Source organism: Onychomys torridus, chromosome 8, assembly GCF_903995425.1.
Source record: "Onychomys torridus chromosome 8, mOncTor1.1, whole genome shotgun sequence".
In the NCBI taxonomy this organism is placed as follows: Eukaryota; Metazoa; Chordata; class Mammalia; order Rodentia; family Cricetidae; genus Onychomys; species Onychomys torridus.
Genome location: NC_050450.1, coordinates 62,331,438 through 62,352,274, shown reverse-complemented (window position 1 = coordinate 62,352,274; position 20,837 = coordinate 62,331,438). Strand labels below are relative to the sequence as shown.

The following is a 20,837-nucleotide window of genomic DNA, read 5'->3' as shown; positions in this document are numbered from 1 at the left end:
TTGTGTATTTTTAATGTAATGACCATTCAAATATCTAGTACTTAAAATGTTAATAAATGAAAAGAATTGTTTGGTCTCCCTAACAGTTAGTCTATATTTGTGCTCATGTATTTTTTTTTAAAAGAAACACATGTTAATGAATAGGTTAAGGGTGAAGTCCAATTGGTGTTTGATATCTTAGAAGCAGCCAGAGTATCCTGCCATTGCAGAATGACATTATTAGAGGCTTTCTCACAACCACACTCACTTCCTAACTAACTCATGAGTGAGAGCAACACTCTTACTTGCCAGTGGGTGAGCACATTGTCACAGCTCCTCTACTGAAGAGTGACACATTTTCATTTTATGAAAAGCAGCGTTAAGAAGTGATCGTGTGTATTTTTAGTAACAAAATGCCTTGACGTGTGTTGGACATTCTCAATAATCTGTCTGCATAGATAGTTTGTGAATATGGGGTGATTATTAAAACTTGAAGAAGACATTGACTGCCTTCTGTTGGTCACTGAGCACTGGAACTTGGGACTCTTCCAGTTGGTTGTAACCAAGGAAGTGCTGCCAGTGGACCTGGATTGTAGTGTGTCATTTCTCACACTTACTCTGTCAGCCACTTTCTGGCTAAGAAGCCAAGTGTGACTAATCTTACTGCCCTTTTTCTAGCTGTCTGAGGAAGGGCATCTGAGAATATATCCCAATCAAATAGCTTTCAATCCAACTGTATCTACTATCATTCTCCAAAGCCAAATATCTAATGGATTCTGCTGAGTATTTGGCTGGACTTATTTACACTCACACTTCTAGTAAGCCTTTGAGAATTGAATTGCACACAATGTATTTTGATCATATTCACCTTTCTCCCAACTCCTTCCATGTCCATTCTATCTAGCCTTATCTCTCTAGCGACCCAACTTGTATGGAGTTTTCTTCTTTCATTTTCTCCTTATCAAGTCCAGTTTATGTTGTTCAACTAGTCTTGGGAGTGGCTCTGGAGTGTGGCTGACCTACCAAGGGTCTAGTGATAACAGATAGCTGACCCTGCCTCTCCCAGCCACTATCAAATGCCAATAGCCCCTTAGGTGAGATTTTTTTTGCCTGCTCCATGCCACTTCCACATCCAGGCTGGGATTTTGTATAACTTGAGCTTGTGTGGGTCTTGTTCATGCTATCACATGACATAAGGCCTCCTCCATAAGATACAACACATCCCTACCATCATTAATTTGGCCAAGCACCTTGTTAGACAGGTCATAGGCCCTAGGGAGAACCTAATCCTACCATTATGCTAAGTGGACATAGTGTTAGGAGCTGGAGAGATGGCTCAGTGGTTAAGAGTACTTGATATTCTGCAGAGGGCTCAGGTCTATTTCCAGCACCCACACAGTGGCCAACAACTATTGATAATTCCAGTTCCAGAGGATCTGAAACCCTCCATGGGCCTTCCCAGTCTGTCTTGAGATGTCTTGTGAGGGCTTTTGCAATAGCTCCCCAACCCTGACTCACTGCTGTTACTCACATAGTGATATATGATATATGCCCCGCCATATTTCATCCTCTGAAAGCTATTGGTTTATTTCTATCATTTAAAATGTAGACCTTTCTAAGATATGCAAGGTCTCTTTCCTTCAGTGCTTCTCCGTTCAGTCTTTATGTCTCAACCACAATCTCCCAGAAGTGACTTTTGTGACCCCTTTGCTTGGAGCAGGCTCACACAGTAAGATACCATGGCAATAATTTTTATATTTATTGTAGCACCTTTTTGCTTTCTCCAATGTGATGATATGGTACTGATAGGATCAAGATCTAAATTCTATGTCACAGTGTGTCCTCCAAACACCCTGAAGAATGCTGGTAGAGAGTTGAAGTTCATGCAGTTTGTAGAGGAACCAACAATAGAATGCATGATTAATGAAAGTTGTCTTTTACCTAGGGTGCCAGTGAAATGAAACGCACTTGATGTTTTCAGAGTACCCTACAGGGTCCAATATCAGGAGAAAATAAAGATGTAAAGGAATGAAAATTTGTATTACATTTATTTATATGTGTGTGCACATGTCCACATGTGCCATGACTTATGTATGGGGGTCAGAAGATAACTTGTAACAGTTGCTTCTCTCCTTGTACCACATGATTCCTAAGGATCAAACTCAGGTCATCGCGTAGGAGGCAAGTGCTTTATGCACTGAGCCAACTTTTTAAAAAAATGTTTTTAAAATTTCATATATGTGTACCATATCTACACCACTCCCCACCTTCCCTCTATCTAATCCCTTCTGTGTGTTGGCCCTCTCTGCTCCCTCTCAAATTCATGACTTAATTTTCTTTAATTATTATTGTTACACACATGCTCATAAATAAATAAATACATAAATGCAACCTTCTGAGTCCATTTAGTATTGCTCATATGTTTGTTTTTAGGGTTGACCACTTGGTATTGGATAACCAATTAGGGGCCCATTCTTCTCTTCCTCTCTCAGCAGTCATTAATTGCCTGTAGCTCCTCATCTGAGGGGAGGGCCTTGTGAGATTTCCTCTATCTGTGTTGGTATGTTAACTGGTGATATCAGTATGCAGGTCTTGTTTAGGTGATCGTATTACTGAAAGTTCATGAGTGCAGCTTCTCTGTCATATATAGAAGACACAATTTTGCAGCGGAGGTTGTGGTCCAAATAAGCCAACTTGAAGGTTCTGAAAGGGACATTTTTAGAAAGAAATTTCTTCTGAAGCTGTAAAAGTAACTATTAAATTTGGTATAATAGGGACAAGATTCTTGACTTTGGCATACCTGATAATTTTTTAAAATGTATTTTAGTGTATTATTTGAGAATTTCATACAAGTATATGTGTATTTTGATGATATCCACTTACACTCCCCAACTCTTCCTCTGCCACATTTCACATCTGATGATATCCACTTACCCTTCCAACTTCAGGTGTTCTCTTTCTACACACACACACACACACACACACACACACACACACACACACACCCCTGAGTTAAACTAGTGCCTCCTATATGCTCATGGGTGTAGGACCACACATTGGCAGATGATAAATCTACTAGGAGTCACATCCCAGTAGAAATGGACTCTATCTACCTTAGCAGACTTCAACTACCTCAGCTAGGGATGGAGCTTCATGATCTCTGTCTTCTCATGCTGGAATTTCAACTCTACTTTTTATGCAGGTCTTGTGTAGACAACCACAGCTGCTGTATGTTCACGCGTGCAATTACCCTGTCATGTCAAGAAGACATTATTTCGCAATAGTCTTCCCCAACCTTAGGCTCTTGAATCTTTCCACCTCTTCTGAGAGCTGTACTAATCTATGGGTATAATGATAAGCATTGAGAAGGCAGTTTGATACCATGTCTCAAAATAATAATAGTAGGTTTCCTCTAAAGCTGATGACATATCCAACCATGAGATTTTGGCTATGTATATAGTACCAGCCATGAGTTCCATTCTATCAAGTAGGCCTTGAATCAACATGAAAGTGTTTGGTGACCTTCTAAAGGTAGAGATCATATCTTTTTATTTTTTACTAATGAGACAGTAATTAAGAATGGTCATAATAGTAAGGTGGAATAACAATATTCATTTTAGTGAAATGGGATAATAATGATGAATGTTTATTATAGTAAGGTGTGATAATAATGAGTCATTATAATAGGTATATAATAATAAGGGAATGAGGATAACAGTGTTGTGGGGACATGATAATATATGAATGACAGTAATACTGAGATAGGATGATAAAAAAGAATAATCACAAGTTATGGTAAGTTGTTTGTCTTTAATTCTCACTCTAATATAGTCTTAAATTTTGCTATGTTAACAAGAGACAATAATGACTTGAAATAGATATTCTAAGTAAATGATTTGAATAAAACCTACTTTGTTTAAAAGAAGAGTTTTACATGTTGAGTTGAGAAGATTATAGGGCATATTGCTATGTTCAGAAAGTGACAGAAATATAACACACACACAAGTGAAAAATATCCTGAAGGAATGTCTCCTGGTCCAACATGACTGCCTGTTTCCCTGCATCTAGTAAACCACTGAAGAACTAAAACAATTAACAGTTGTACTTTTGAGAGGTACAATGAGTCTCAGAAACACAAAAGGCAGTAAATAAGAATGACGAAAACCATCCACATGATATATGGGGACCTCTATTCTAATCCAGCCTCTGCTGTGGTATCTTTAAGCCTTAGTCTATCCCAAGAATTTTAGGCTCATTTATTTATATTACCTACTACATGGTAAGTACTTAGACCCACAAAGGATACCAAAGGCAGGAAGAAATATATAACTGTAAGAAACTGAATACAGAGGAAATGATATTAAGAATAGTGTGTAAACCCAGAAACTGTTCACACACAATGGATCTCTGATGCATAGAGGCTGGTTTTGGGGGAATAATCATGTTTAAAATGCTCAGATTGGAGGTGCTTATGGTCAACCAGGCAGACATGCAGAGGCCTAGGAGGTAGCAATAACTGCAACAAAGAAGCAAATGTAGGAAGGCATTGAAATATCAGTGCCTAGCTTTGTTCTTAGAATTTGTGTTTACAGGATGAGGGTAAATAAAGCTCCTAGGGTCCTAAGAGTTCAGACCCTTATTTGGTACTTACATTTGGTCATTCATTTTAAAATATAAATATTTAGGAAGGAAAGTCATTGTGAATATAGTGTCTTCCATGTGGCAGAGAGTTAGCTGGGAGACTCAGATCCCTGATGTCCTAACTCAGCACTGGATGAGAAGTTGGGAAAAGTGGATACTAGGTGAACACTGCTCTTTGCTGCTTGTATGACAACACTGAACATGTCAGTTTTGTAGGCTTTAGTTTTCTCAACTATGAAGCAGGATTCATAGTGAGTCCTTCAACTGATTGTTCAGAGGATTCTATGACTTGAGTGGCAGAATTATTGAGTTGATGTTTGGGGTAGTGTAGATGTGAAGATTCCATTGGGTTTGAGTTGAGAGAGTAACTATTTATTTATGTGTGTATGTATGTATGTACGTATGTATGTATGTATGTATGTATCTATCTATCTATCTATCTATCTATCTATTTATTTATTTTAGAATCTGTGATTCTTTCTCTAATGAGGGTCAGGGCGGAGACTTACCCATGAAACATCCCTCTAGATACCCACTCCAGCTCTCCCAGATGGTGCTATGGTCTTTGTACCATACTTAACTTGGTTTCCTTGAATGAACTAGTAGAAGACACAGGTCTGTAGAAATTTGCCACCCATAGAACATAGACACAGGAGGGAGAATTACTAATCTCCTGAGTTTCCAACTCTAGCATGTTGTGACGTGTTAGACAGGAAGAGACTAATTGAAAAGCTTCACTAACTTCTTCAACTATGCAGGGACTCAGGAGGCATTTAACTAGTAATAGTTCCCCTGAGACAGACAGACAGAGCCAGGACTGGGGATTGAAGTCCTAAAAGTTTACAAGCAGAATCCTCTAATTAGCTCCCTAGTGAGAGTTCAGGATACTATACACTAGGGCTTGAGGGAAGAAGACCCGGGAATTGTGATGTCTTCAGCTAACAAGGCCAGAGGGAAGGAATATCCAGACAAAATTTACTTTCTTTTTGGTCCTTAAACTGCAGGAAACCAGCTCCTCAGAGAGTAGAGAGGCCAATTAGCCACAATTGGTTATGGTAGTTGTTAGCAAGACTCATTAGCCATGTTGTGGGTGGTGGGCAGAGATGTCAGATGCATGTGTGAAAATGTAACAACAGATCCTATTTTGTATTGATGTGTTAATCAGATATATTACAAATAATTTAAGAAATGAAGCTATCTGGACTTAGTAAACCTCCTTGCAAACATAAGCCACCATGTTTCTTTCATTTTGTCTTGTTACTGGTGTTGCATCCTCCTTAATTCACACACACTAATGTTTCTGTTTGCTATGTCTTCTTGCTGTCATAGTCTGTCTTTTCCATATGAATGTGTGTCTTGTTTCACAGTTTGTAGTGGTTACATCATCTGATAGCTGCATCATGATTTCCTTTCTCAGGCACACCTCAATCCTAGCTGTGGTTTGATGGGCCTTTGCACAACTCTAATCTACAGGTGAAGAAGGAACATGTAGTGTTTCTCTTTCTGAACTCAGATTACCCCACTTAATAGATATTTTTCAATTTATCTATTGTCCTTTGAAAATATTTCAATTATTTATGAATTGTGACAAGTTTTTAATTAGACAGATTGTAGCATTTGACTTATCTATCACTCTAATGATAACCTTATGAGATTGCCAGGTGGCAGTGGCACATGCCTTTAATCCCAGCACTCAGGAGGGAGAGCCAGGTGGATCTCTTTGAGTTCGAGGCCAGCCTGGGCTATAGAGCAAGATCCAGGACAGGCGCATCAAAACTACACAGAGAAACCCTGTCTTGAAAAACAAAAACAAACAAATAAAAAAAATGTGTATTCTAGCTGGAGAGATGGCTCAGCAGTGAAGAGATTGTCAATTAGAGTCTTTACAACAGAGTGAGAACCACTTTTCTCTTGCTGCTTTAGCTTATGCTTCTTCCGAGTAAGACTAAGAGATTCTTCTTATATTAGCACAAATATCAACACTGCACCCATTACAGGCACTGAAAATATTTTTCTCTCCTCTCTTTAATGATAAGGGTGCTTTAAAAATTATGGTGTGTGTGTGTGTGTGTGTGTGTGTGTGTGTGTGTGTGTGTGTGTGTACATGCAGAGGTCAGGGGCAAACTTGTGGAGTTGGTTCTCTCCTTCCATCTTTACTGTGTTCTTAGGATCAAACTCAGGTCACCAGGCTTACGCAGCAAGCATCTCTACCTTCTGAGCCATCTTGCCTGCCCAATGGTGCTGTTTGTGAGGAATTCTTTATGTGTCTAAACAAGTAAATATTTCTGTTATAACTTCTGCCTTTGCTGGAATACTTGAAATTACCTTCCTTATTTCAAGTTTGTAAATAACCAACACGTTCACTCCTGCTTTCATGACTTTTAATATATTCTATGGCCTAGAAGCATACCTGGTGATTTGAAATGGCCCTTTACCAAGCATTGAGGGTGTATGCACACTTATGTCTGCTTCTGAACTCCATGTTCTGTGCCACCATCTACTGCTTTACACTAGCACCCACATCTCATTCTGGAAAGCCTCTGTCATGACTCTCATCTCTCAGATAGTCTCACATTTTCTTCTCCACTTTAACTACAGCTTCAGTTTGCTAATTGAAAATTTCTCCCATTGTAATTTTATTTAGAACTATGCTAAATTTATAGTTTGACTTTTGGGGGGGGAGTTGACAGTGTAGCAATATTGATATTTCCAGATGAGGGCCATGGGACAGTCTATCTATATATTCAGGTGTCACTTTTAGGGAAGTGGCATTGTCTTTTTAATTTAAACTCTTTTTATTTTGATTATAATCTTTTCCTTCCCCAACTCCTCCCAGCCTCTATCCACCTCCTTCCCTTCCCAACTCCATGTTCTTTCTCTTTCAGAAAAATAACAAAATCTGAAAATCAAAACAGACAAACTAAGAGAAATAAAAGAAAATCAATAAATCTAAAATACCAAAACACACACACACACACACACACACACACACACACACACACACACGCATGCACACACAAAACTGTTGAGTATGTTTTGTGTTGGCCAACTACTCCTGGGCCTGGGGCCTCCCTTGGGGTGTTACTGCTATCCTCAGTTACACTGCATTAGAGAAAACTGATTTTTCCCTTTCTCATCAGGTATCAATTGTAGATAGATAGTTTCTTGGGCTTTTACTCTTTGTCCTCTTCCCCGTCTCAGCACTGGGACCTCATCTGGCTTTAAACTGTACAGGTTTTGTTGCATGCTTGCCACAGTCTCTGTAAGTTCATATGTGCACCAGCCCTGCTGTACGTGGAACACGCTTTCTTTTGAGCCATCCACCATCTCTTGCTCTTACAATCTTTCTGCTTCCTCTTTTAATCCCTGAGCCTTGAAAGTAGGGGTTTGATGAAGACATCCCAATTTACAGTCATTTTAAGAGAGATTCTTATTCTGCCTAGGCTGGCCTTGAGCTCCCAACCCTCTTGTTCCTTCCTACTAAGTGTTAGAATTACAGGAATGCACCTCACCTGGCTTTAAAAGTCCCCCCTTTTTTATATATGTTCTCACTATGTACCCTCAGTTGCTTCAAACTTGCTACATAGACCTGCTTGGCCTTGAACACATGGAGATCCATCAACCCCTGACTCCTGTGTGCCGGGAGTCAAGGCATGCACCACCATACCAGGTAAGTCTCCACTTTTTAATAAACTTTATTTATCAATATTAATATTACCTTGCTATTGTGAAATGGAAGTTTTAGTACAAAATATTAGTATTTTAGACTCTTTTTCATACTTTTATTTATTTACTTTATTAATTTTTGTATGATTCATTGTCACCTAACAAACAGTAGAGACCTAAAACACAGAAACAGAGGACATATTTTTTAATTCACATAATGAAAACTGATGAAATATGAAAAGTATCAAGATTAACATAAAAATGAAACTCAGTAGGAATAGTTAAATCAAAATGTGGAAAACAGAATACCACAACATTTTCAAAAGCATTACTAAGAAGAAGTGTAACTGGAAATAAATTTGAATAGCAAGTTCTAACAAAACATAATCATGAATTTTTAATTTAAAATTTCTCATACAGTCAAATGCTAGACTAATAAAGTTTCCCCCCCCTCATGGACCCCATTTTATTTCATGATAGTTTCCCTCCCTCTCTCCCATAGATATCTATACATAAAGAATTGGAAGTTAGGATCTGCATGTGGTAGAGAACACAGGATTACAGAATGATTGTCTTCTTGAGTCTTGGTTACCTTGCTTAGTATACTATTTTCGATTTCCATCTATTTTCCTGCAAATTCCATAATTCCACTGCTATTTATGGCCAGATCAATAGATGGAAATAACAACAAATAATAGTAAAACCAGGTCAGATACTGTGGGATGGTCTTTCTGTATACTGTGAATATGTGTTGCTATGATCGGCTAATAAAGAAACTGCTCTGGCCTATGGCAAGTCAGGTTATAGCTAGGTGGGAAATCCAAAAGAGAGACAAGAATAAGAAAGGCAGAGGCAGGAGAGATGCCAGCCACTGCCCAAGGAGCAGCAAGATACTACAGATTGGTAAGCCACAACCACATGGCAACTTATAGATTAATATAAATGGGTTAAGTTATAAGAGCTAGCTACCAAGAAGCTTGAGTCATAGGCCGTCCAGTTCATAATTAATATAAACATCTGAGTGATTATTTTATAAGCACCTACAGGACTGTGGGGCTGGGCAGGGCTAGGTGGGACTGGGCTGGACCAGAGAAACCTTCTGGCTAGAGTTGGAAGTTAACTATATAGGGAAAAAAGAACAATACAAAGAATCAGTGAAATGAAAAATTAGTTCCTTTGAAAGGACAAATAAGAATGACTAAACTTTAGTCAAATTAACTAGAAGAAAGACCAAAGTTAATAAAATTAGAGGTGAAAAGGAGATAGTATAATAGACACAGAATTCAAAGGATAATTGGGGCAGCCTTTAAAAACATATTACAGTAGGCTAGAAAATGGACAAATTTCTACACATGTTGGCCTACAAATATTAAACAAAAAGGGTACTTAAAATCTTATATAATTGTAAAGAAAACAATGAAATTAAATAAGTAATGTTTTCCAGCTTAAAAAAGCATAGTTCAAGATAGAGTCAATGTTGACGCCAACAAGACCTTGAACAAACTGACAATAATGCCCATAAATATCCCATTCCTTCCCTTTATTATTTCAGTGTGCATCTCTGAGTCTGCCTGATGCTCTTGCTTTTTACCAGTAAGTGTTGAGTGCATCACACATTTATCCCTTACGTCTCTGTCTTTAACTTTCTTCCCCTTGTGTCTGCTGTGTCCTTGCATCCTGGCTGCACCTGGACATGACAATGCTTGCTGGTTTTTACCACGAAGCCACTGTCCTTTTATCGCCTTTGAACTTCATTCAGCTGATAACTGGGGGAAGAGAGTCATGGATCTGGGAGCCTCGGGAAATGATTCCTGTGTAACCACATTTGTCCTGCTGGGTCTCACAGAGACTCCCACTCTGTGGCCCATCCTCTTTGTCATCTTCCTTCTTGCTTATGTGGCTACTGTCAGTGGTAATGCCAGCATCCTGGCTGCTATCTTTATTGAACCCAAGCTCCACACCCCCATGTACTTCTTCCTGGGGGAACTTACCTGTGTTGGATGTTGGATGCATCAGTGTCACTGTTCCTGCCATGTTGAAGCATTTCCTGTCCAATGACAGACACATTTCCTATGGGGCGTGCCTCTCACAGCTTTTCTTCTTCCACCTTCTGGCTGGGACAGACTGCTTCCTGCTGACTGTCATGGCCTATGACCGCTATGTGGCCATCTGCCACCCCCTCACCTACAGCACTCGTATGAGCTGGAGCATTCAGAAGGTCTCAGTGTGCCTGTCATGTGTATTTTTCTTTAGCAATGCATTGACACAAACTGTTGCCTTGTCTACTCTTAACTTCTGTGGCCCCAACACAATCAATCACTTCTACTGTGACCTCCCTCAGCTCTTCCAGCTGTCCTGCTCCAGCATCCATCTCAACGAGCAGCTGCTCTTTGTAGCAGCATTATTCTATGTAGTAGTTCCCAATATACAAACAACACTTTATATCTTGAATCTTATTTGGACTTCAAGACAACACTATCAGCCTACAGGATAATAATTGTAATTGTAACCAATTTTATAGATGAAATACTTGAAGGACAATAGAACACAGTTTCCTTTCAGAACAAATCCTAGAACTTAACATGTATGAAGTCTGGAAGACATTTGCAAGGTCTAGTAGAGGATTTTAAAGAATTTTGAATGAATTTCTATCACTTCATTCACTTCCTGATGGGAGTAGAGGCAAGAAAGATGGGAAAGCCCTACCCATGTTTCCATCCCAACACAGGCTAGAGAAAGACAATGGACCAGCTTTGTCTACTGCAGCACAAACCTCATACCAGGTCTTAAGCAGCAGCTGACTGTGACTGCAGCAAGGGACATGAGAGAGACCCCCAAAAGGAGCAGGCAGTGAAAGGGCTGATGGAGACTGATGGGAAGAGCAGGGTTGCTGAGGAAAACCTACCAGAAATCAGACTCCACACTGCTGTGATTTGGTGGTGGAAAGTTCCACAGAGTTAATGTGTGGGGCAAGTTTCCTAGGATTGCTCTGTGGGGATATAGTGGGACCTTTAGGAGGTGGGGTCCACTGGGAGGGGACTGTGCTGCCTGGTTGCCTTATTTACTTTTCTGCTTCCTAGCTGATGTGATGTAAGAGGTTTGGCTTTGTCATACTTTCCCCACCACTGACATCTAGCTTTGTACATGAATTATCTAGGTCATTTGTTATGATGCTGTGTGATGTGATGTTCACAAATGCAAGGTAAGAGTGGGTCACAAAAGGCTGGTTTTGTGTGTGGAGGGCTAAGTCACTGGCACAACAGAACACTCAAGTGAGCAAGGCTACCACCAGTAAATACAGGCACTGCTCATTTAGTGGTGGTGGTTGGTGGGTGATACTTGAATAAGTACTTCACTAAAAAAAGATACATGGACCATGGTAAGTCCCTAAAAGGGAAGTTAGTATCTTTAGTCCTTATGGAAATACAATTAAAACCACAATGAAGCCTAACTGTACACTCAACAGAAGGTTTCAAATAAAAAAGATAAGATGTAAAGTTTTGGTGAAGCCGTGGAACAATTGGAAGCCTGGTTCTTTCTTTTCATGTTTAAGATTAATTTTTTATTATTTTTGTTTTTTTTTAATAAATTTATATTTTCTAACGTGAAAATATAACTACATCATTTCCCCCTTCCCTTTCCTCATTTTAACATCTCCTAGTTCCCTCTCCTTGTTCCCTCAAATTAATGACCTCTCTTTTTGATTATTATATATGTGTATAAATACACAGTAACCTGCTAAGTCCATTTCATGTTAATTTTATGTAAATGATTTCAATGCAGACCACTTGGTGTAGGTCTGACCAACAGGTAGTGTGGTGGCAGGACCAGTCCAGCCAGTCTCTCCCTTGGGGCTGAGCAGGATGGTGAGTGTTGATGGCCCATACCTGTCCACTGGAGAGAAGCACACTGGGCTGGGAGTCTTGTCAAGCAGGAACTGGCTTTATTGAGTCAGGAGTGAACTTATATAGGTTGGGGTGACAGGGGGATGGGTGAGGATCATGGGCCAATGAGAAGATGCCATGGGCCAATGAGAAGATGCTATCTCAGCAGTTGCTAGGCAGAAGCTATTCTAGGTCAGGTAGTGCTGAGTCACTCCTATGCAGAAGTCATGCCTGAGGACAGGTCACCAAACTCCAGCTAAGCTCAGAAAGTTACAGTGAGCCTCATGCCCAGGCCTTATGGGCCCCAATAACTTATTAAGGGGCTTATTCTAGGGACGGCTGTTTCTCCCACTGCAAGTAGTCATTAGTTGTCTGTAGTTCTTTGTCTAGAGGTGGGGTCCTGTGAGAATTCCCCCTTTTATGTTAGCCTTTCTACTGCTATTGTCATTATTGAGGTCTTATTTAGGTAGGCATGCTATTGGGGTATCATGGATGAAGCCTCTCTGCATTTTGTAGGAGATATAATCTGACAACAGATTTCCTGGTCCTCTGGGTCTTGCTCTTTCAGCCTCCTTTTCTGAGATGTTCCCTGAGCTTCAGCAGCAGAAGTTGTGTTACAGGACTAGAAACTCTGCAATCACTTGTTCTCTGTATTTTGGTCAGTTGTGATTTTCTGTAATGGTCTCCATATGTTGTAAAGAGAAGTTCCTTGGATGAGGTGTGAGAGCTACATTTATCTGCGGGAATAAGGATAAGTATTTAGGAATTAGTTAGGAGCCATTCTGGCTTAGTAAATTGAAAGGTTTTCTAAGATTCATGACCTCAGTAGCGCTGGGTAGTTGGGTAGGTTCAAGTACAGGCAAGATTTCCCTCCTATTGAGCAGGCTTTCAGTCCAATTAGACAGTTGTTGTTTACTGCCAAGATATGAATACCACTGTTGCATGATTAGGGATATCTTGTCATGCTTCTCATGCTTGTGGTTCATAGGTACTGCATCTGAGTCCAACGATTGGTTGTTTCCCTCCCTCCCTTGGAATCTTGTATAGCATCTTCTGGTGCTATGAAAGTTAGTTCATTTTTGGTGGTAATTCAAAATGGCATCACCAATTTGAACAGCATCTGGGTAGGTGTGTGTGTGTGTGTGTGTGTGTGTGTGTGTGTGTGTGTGTGTGTGTATTGCATTCATGTACACAGATGTCCTCCTTGATTGTCCTCTGTTTTATTGAGGCAGTCTCTCAATGAATCTCTAACTCCTTGATTTGGCAAGATGTGCTCTGGGAATCGCTGTCTGTGCTTCCTGAGCACTAACATTCAGGCAGGCCACCATACCATTCTTTCTTTATGTGGATGCTGGGGATTCAAATTCAGATCCTTATACTTGCATAGTAAGTGCTTTATCCATGGGGTCCTGACAATTTCTTATAAAGTTAAATATACATTCATGTACAGCCAACTCAGACAAATCTCAAAAGGATTATACACGTTGAATTAATTAATTTATAAAAAAAAAAACCTCCATAGGAAGTAGGAAGAAGATTCAGTGGCTAAAGAGACTGCCACACAACCATGAGGAGTTGAGTTCAAATGCCCAAGAACCCACCTAAGTGCTACTGGGCATAGTAGCACTTTTTTGTAATCCCAGTGTTCCTATAATAAGAAGAGAGGCAGAGAAGGGAGAGTGTTTGGAAGTCCATGGCCAGATAGCCTAGTGTATGCAGCTAGAAACAACAAGAGAACTTGACTCAAACAAGATGAAAGGCAAGGGTGACATTTGAAGTTGTCCTCTGATCTTTGCGTGTGCACTGGTAAATATCTGCACTCACACACATGGAGATGTGTATATTGCATGAATCTATTTATGTCACTGAAAAAGACCAAGCTGTAGGGACAGAAGTCAGATAAGATTTTGCTGAGGTCTGTGGTATGGTGAAGGTGTTAATTACAAAGGGCCACTAGTGGGCTGTAAGGAATTCCTGAAACGTCCTCCATACTGAGGAAGTGCTAGACACATGACTGCAGATTCTATCAAACTAAAAAACCACATAATTAAACTTAAATAACATTAATCCATATTTCCAAACTTTTACATCAAATATGTGAAAACTAAATGAGATATTATTTGTCTGTGACTATCTGAGGCCCAGGATGAGCTCCAACTAAGAATTTACTTGGTGGCCTCAGTAAGTCATCAAATCCCTTTAGATCATATTCTCCTGTCTACAACATACTGACATCTTTCCTCCTTTTTGAAATGATTGTGATGATGTTGGGAATAGAATGCTTGTTTAGGTGGTGGAGAGAAACCCTTGTGGACTGAGGTTGTTTATTTTCCTCTGTATCCTTTGAAATCCTTGAGGAATTGTATTATTAGGGTATGTTGATTAGCTCCCAAATGGAGAGAACATTTTTGGCTCACTTTTTATAAGCTTTCTTATGTTCAATAACTTAGCAGTTATTCAACTCTCTGTAAGATCCACACCAGGTGCTACCAGGAGGTAAGTGCCTCATGGTCTTCTCCATCACTCCAGTCATCCTATTTTCCTTCCTCCTCAAGTAAGGACATGTGAGAGGACATCCATGAGCTTCAGGTGGCCTTTTACTGTCTATATGTGAGAAAAGTATCAAGTGATGATAAATCCAGGAAGTGGCAGTGATATATAACGATGAGCTTTTACACTCCAAGTGACTGGGAGGTGAAGGAAAATCTATAGATATACATACCTGTCTGTCTGTATGGCAGGGGCCTTGAATGTCAGTAGGAGCTGGGAGAAAAATAGTAAAGTCTCTATTTAGAACAAACTCTGATGTGTGTTTGTTGAACAAATAAGTTTTTTGAGCTTCATCTTTCTCATAGATAGCCAATGGTTTTCATACAAAAGAACAGTGTGGAGGTTCAAGAGTGCCACATTCTCCTATGGCAACACATTAGCATATTTTCTATATGTGGATGTTTTGGGTTTTGCACAGGTCATCCTGTGCTGCTGGTTGAGCCCTGGAATGATCATGTTAATTGTCTATGATGCCAAAGGAGAGAAAACTTAACTGAAAACTGGGCTGTATACAGAAAATTGTCTAGAAGACATGGAGCAATAGTCAAATGTTGAGTCCCAAGTTGTGTCGTTTTTATTCGTTGAAGGGACAGTGTTTTTGAAAGAAAAAAGTGAAAGCACAATTACAGAGAAAGGGAGGAACCAGCATAGGCAATGACCCAAAAGTAGGAACATGCAAATGAAATTCTCCAGAACTACCTACTATAGGCACAACTGAAGGACTTTTGATTTCTTATTTCTCTCAACTGTCCATCACTTTTGGGATTAACATCATATATGGTAGCATAGAAACCAGTGGAATGTATTCGTGGACTTCAATTCTCCCTTTGCCTTTGAAAACCTCCTGCTCTTTCCTCACACAGGTGCATTGTAATGGTGCACCTGTTGTTACTCAGTATCAACTTCATCTTTTTAATTGTTCAGTCAAGGACTTTAGGACCACCCTTTCACCTTCTCTGTCTCACAAGTCATACCCAATCTGTTAGTTCCACCATTAGAATGCAACTGCTAACCTTCAACAAATAATTATTAATGAAGGATAAGTGGATGGAACCCTGACTTCTTTGAATAGTTGTATGGATGTAATAGGGAAAGTCTTAGAATATCTTTCCTGTAGGGAAAAGGGGCTGGCTAAAGAAAGCCACCCTGACCCTGGAGCCTAGAACTAGGGAAAGATGTCTCAGATCAGGGCAGAAAGAAATACAGTTTGGCTCAGTCAGATCAGAGCCATCTCTGCCCCTGGCCAACTGACTTGTGAAACCAATCACACAGCAGGACAGTAGAACCTTGGGCCCCAAGTTAATCCCTGGTTGACTCCAGTCCCAAGACATCCTGTGTAAACTACTCTGGCTGGTCAGTTAGAAAAAAGTCTGTTCTCTTTACCCTGGTAGAGGTAGCTACTCTTCTGGACTCCTCCTTCCCAAATAAATCTCTTTCTCAAAAGAGTTTTGGGTTTGAAGATCTTCATTCACTGGCATAGAGAATATCTTTGCTGAGATGTCCCTCAGTGGACAGAGCAAAAGAGAGTTGAAAAGTAACACTCTTCTCTGGAGCCGGAGGAGATTGCTACATTTCTGCAGGGGTTTCCTCTTTTGTAGAGTGAAGCAAAATAAGCAACATCTTAGGCTGGATAAGCAGAGCTCTGCTAGAAAGCTCCCTTAAGTGGGGGCTGAGCAAAGCTTAGCTATAGCAGTTCTCTAGGAGAGGAGCAGGACTGCTATATCCTGCAGGGAGACCATCCCCCACCACACCAGGTATAACCTGACTTTCCTGAACAGTCAGGATAGCCTCCCCTGCTGAAGCAGTTCCAGGCCTGACTTTCCCAAGAAGTCAGAAAAATTTCCCTTCCATAGTTGGGCTGCCTTTTTGCAGTTCCAGCAGTGAGAGCTGTGCTAAACAGCTCCAGGTGCCCGGAACACCTTCAGGGCAGAGCTGTTGTTCTCAGCAGAGAAATGTCTGGGATACCTCGCCCTCCAGGGCTGAACTGTCTTCTTGGAGTTCTAGCCATCAGAGCTGTTCTAAGCAACTCAAGGTGTTGCCTGTCTCCCCAGGTAGTCACAACACCTTTCCCCAGAGTTGTTGCAACAAATTTACTTGCATTATTGGTGTCAAAACCCAGGAACAAATCCACAAAGTTGCAACCAATTTACTTACAATTCCTCTTTCTATTACACACTGCATGACTCACAAAGCTTCAATAGAACACTGCTCAGGTGGTAGATGGTCCTGAGTTTGTGCTAGCCTTCAGGGGTGGGGTGGGTTGGGGTTAGGACCTAAAATACATATTTAATCTTTCTAAGCATCAGTGTCCTGATTTCCAAGAGACACAGTATTTATTTTGTAGAATTTAATGAAATTAAATAATAGCTGTAGACAGTACATCAAAATGTTAATATTTTCTTAAATGCAGATCACAGCTTCAGTCTTTTGCCTCAGTGCATTTCTGTACTTTGGATCACTTCTTGCTCTTCCCCATCCTCCTTAAACTCTTTAGACCTATTTTGAGTTAATAAGAAGTTTCTTATTATTATTTATCTTATATTGCTATTACCCCTATGGTGTACTTTCTAGTACCTCATATAATCATGTATTTACTGAGCTAGAGAGAGATGCTAGTCAGTTGCCATATACTGCTACAAATGTAATAGAAACAGTACTGAAATACTTGCATACCATGTTGTTAAATAGCCTCTCAGCCAGCCCTTTCCCCAACTGACTCTGGCTCTCTCCCTGATCTGGGATCTAAAAGGTTCAGTATTTGGTCATTAGGAGCCTTCAGAAGACTGGCCAACTCTTGGCAGGTACCCATTTTAATACATAGGGGTTCTGCACATACCATACCAGCACCCTGTAGATACAATTGATTGCATACTCATATGTGCTTTCACTATTTGTAATATCTAACTCTTCCTCTCCCTGACCCCCAGCTCTCAGCAGCGGCTTATGGAGCCAGGTGCCTGGGGAAACAGGACAACCGTCACTGAATTCATCCTTCTTGGCCTAACAGGAAATGTAAGACTACAACCTGTCCTTTTTGTTGTCTTCTTCTTTGCCTATATTGTCACAGTTGGGGGTAACTTTAGCATCTTGGCAGCCATCTTTGTGGAACCCAAACTCCACACTCCTATGTATTACTTTCTGGGGAATCTATCTCTGTTGGACATCGGGTGCATCAGTGTCACTGTTCCTCCAATGCTGGCATGTCTCCTGGCTCACCAATGTAGAGTTCCCTACACTGCCTGTATTTCACAGCTCTTCTTCTTCCACCTACTGGCAGGTGTTGACTGTCATCTCTTGACAGCCATGGCCTATGATCGCTACCTGGCCATCTGCCAGCCCCTCACCTACAGCATCCGTATGAGCCGTGAAGTTCAGGGCACACTGGTGGGCATTTGCTGTGCTATCTCCTTCATTAATGCCCTGACTCACACAGTGGCTGTGTCCGTGCTGGACTTCTGTGGCCCTAATGTGGTCAACCACTTCTACTGTGACCTACCACCCCTTTTCCAGCTCTCCTGCTCCAGCATCTACCTCAATGGGCAGCTGCTTTTTGTTGGAGCCACTTTCATGGGTGTAGTCCCCATGATCCTTATCTCAGTGTCCTATGCCCACGTGGCAGCTGCAGTACTAAGGATCCGCTCTGCAGAGGGGAGGAAGAAGGCATTTTCCACATGTGGCTCCCATCTCACTGTGGTCTGTATCTTTTATGGAACTGGCTTCTTCAGTTACATGCGTCTGGGTTCTGTCTCAGCCTCAGACAAGGACAAGGGCATTGGGATCCTCAATACTATCCTCAGCCCCATGCTTAACCCAGTCATCTACAGCCTTCGGAACCCAGATGTACAGGGTGCTCTGAAGAGGGTGCTGACAGGAAAGAGGCATCCATTGTGAGAAGACAGGACAAGGCTATCAAAATGTCCTGCCATCCCTCATGTGTTACTAGCATTCTCATCCTGGAAGCTCAATATGCACAGTTGGAGTAACTCTTCAGGGATAGGGCTATTGATGGGAAGAAATTAGACAATAGAGATTAAGGTAGAATATAGTTTGGACTGGGACAAAGTTAGATAAACGTGCATGTAAGTTATTGCTAGAAACTCTGTTAAATACAGAGGGAAGAAAATTATAACAAATCATGAAACAGGAGGTGAACTATTGTGTATTTTTAATGTAATGACTGTTCAAATATCTAGTACTTAAAATGTTAATAAATGAAAAGAATTGTTTGGTCTCCCTAACAGTTAGTCTATATTTGTGCTCATGTATTATTTTTTTTAAAGAAAAACATGTTAATAAATAGGTTAAGGGTGAAGTCCAATTGGTGTTTGATATCTTAGAAGCAGCCAGAGCATCCTGCCATTGCAGAGGGACATTGTTAGATCCTTTCTCCCAACCACACTCACTTCCTAACTAACTCATGTGGCTGTATTACTGATGAGCTACTCCTGGCCTCAGAGAGTAGCACCTAGCCCTAATCCATCCTTTGTTTAACTAACACTTTTTGTTTCTCTTATGACCCTGTGTGAATCTTGTTTGAGAGTCTTCCAAGGATCAAAGGTCTATGCAAAACTTGGTTCAGGAAAACCAGAAGACCATAGTACCCGAGAAATGGAGGAATTTGCAGTTGTCATTTTATCTTTCGGAGTTCCTTTCGGGTTGCTTTGAAGATACAGAAATTAATTAGCTAAACTATAAATAGAGAAAAAATAAAAATACCCTATGTGAAGAGAAAGTGCTTCAGTCCTTTGGGGATGGACACCCTGCAGCCCTAAAAGGCTAGATTCATTCTTAAGATGCCTCTGAATCTTCTTTCCAGGGATTCACATGAACCCACACACCCATGCTGCGACAATCCGCGACAGGCTAGCTTAGATTTTTTTACTTTGTGTGGTTCTTTATAGGCCAGAAATCTAGAATTAGGTCACTGAGATGTGATACTGTAAGAGGATATAGTATAATGTAGATAATATCCAAGTAGAAAGGGGTTGATTACATTGGGGGTTGGATGGTTAGGTTGGGGGTTGTGGAAGAAGGCACAGGGAGCGCTAACCAAAATGAAGGGGGCATGAAAAAGCCACATTGAAACCTGCTATTTTGTAACCAAACTAAGAATTATAATTTTTTTTTTTTTAAAAAAAAGGATTTTAAGGGAGATACACCAAATGGTTGGGAAAAGCTCCTTCTAGAAGTTATGGGTTATTAAACAAAAACCCAGTGTCAGATGTAATATACCTCTTTATGAGTTGTTGGTCAGATAAACCCTAGATGTCTCCAAAACAATGCAGTATTTTTCCATTCTTCTTTACTGTACACCAGAATTAGGTGATATGACATTGTAAAGACACCATATTGTTGCAGGACATTTGATCATGCTATGAAACTCCAAGATTGTGTTAATAAAATTAACCTTGGATCAGGGGGCAGAGCTAGTGACTAGTTGACAGGAATTAGCCATCAAGAGGACAGAGGACCCAGCACTATGGATAGATAGACACAGGAAGGAGCAGGGAGGGACTTAGGCTTTCACTGTCCTTTTGATTTGGGATGGTGTGGAGAGGCTCTCTTGATGGGTCTATGGCAGAAAAGGAAGGTCAGCTTGTTGCTTCTCAGCTTCTCTGATCTAATAGGTTTTCATCCCAACGTCTGACTCCTAAATCTTTATTGATGAATAGAACAATTTAGGTAAAAACAACATTTGGCAGATGCAGCCACAGCAGAGCTGATGCCAGCAGGACTACTAGGCTGGGCAGCAGGGTGCTGACTGCAGGCCACAGGGTGCAGACTGTAGTGAAAATATCAGTAGGTTTAGGTGCAGCCACTAAACAGACAGAAAAACAATGCCATATACTTGGTTTACCTGACATATAGTAATCAAGCTGGAGCTGAATGGAAAGCCTCCACTATGTTGGCTAATTTTCATGTTACCAGAAGGTTCTATGTAGCCTACTGGGATAGAAAAGGCATCCATAATATTATCTAGTTGTGAACACTATGAACTATGTAACTAACCTGCTAAGCAAAGTATACCCACTTGTGCAGTAGCGGAATGACTATTGTGAGGATAACCAATTCTTCTATGCATCTCAGATTGCCACTATAGGAGAGAATTCAGGCCTG

At 40.6% G+C, this 20,837-nt stretch overlaps 1 protein-coding gene and 1 pseudogene across 1 annotated transcript; both read left to right on the top strand.

Annotated features, from left to right (window-relative positions):
• Positions 1 to 10,068: 10,068 nt before the first annotated feature.
• LOC118588704 lies at positions 10,069 to 10,780 on the top strand (annotated as a pseudogene).
• A 6,883-nt stretch (positions 10,781 to 17,663) lies between these two features.
• LOC118590431 (olfactory receptor 139) lies at positions 17,664 to 18,611 on the top strand. Its single transcript, XM_036198427.1, has one exon. The coding sequence runs from the start codon at positions 17,664 to 17,666 to the stop codon at positions 18,609 to 18,611; it is 948 nt and encodes a 315-aa protein (XP_036054320.1).
• Positions 18,612 to 20,837: the final 2,226 nt, after the last annotated feature.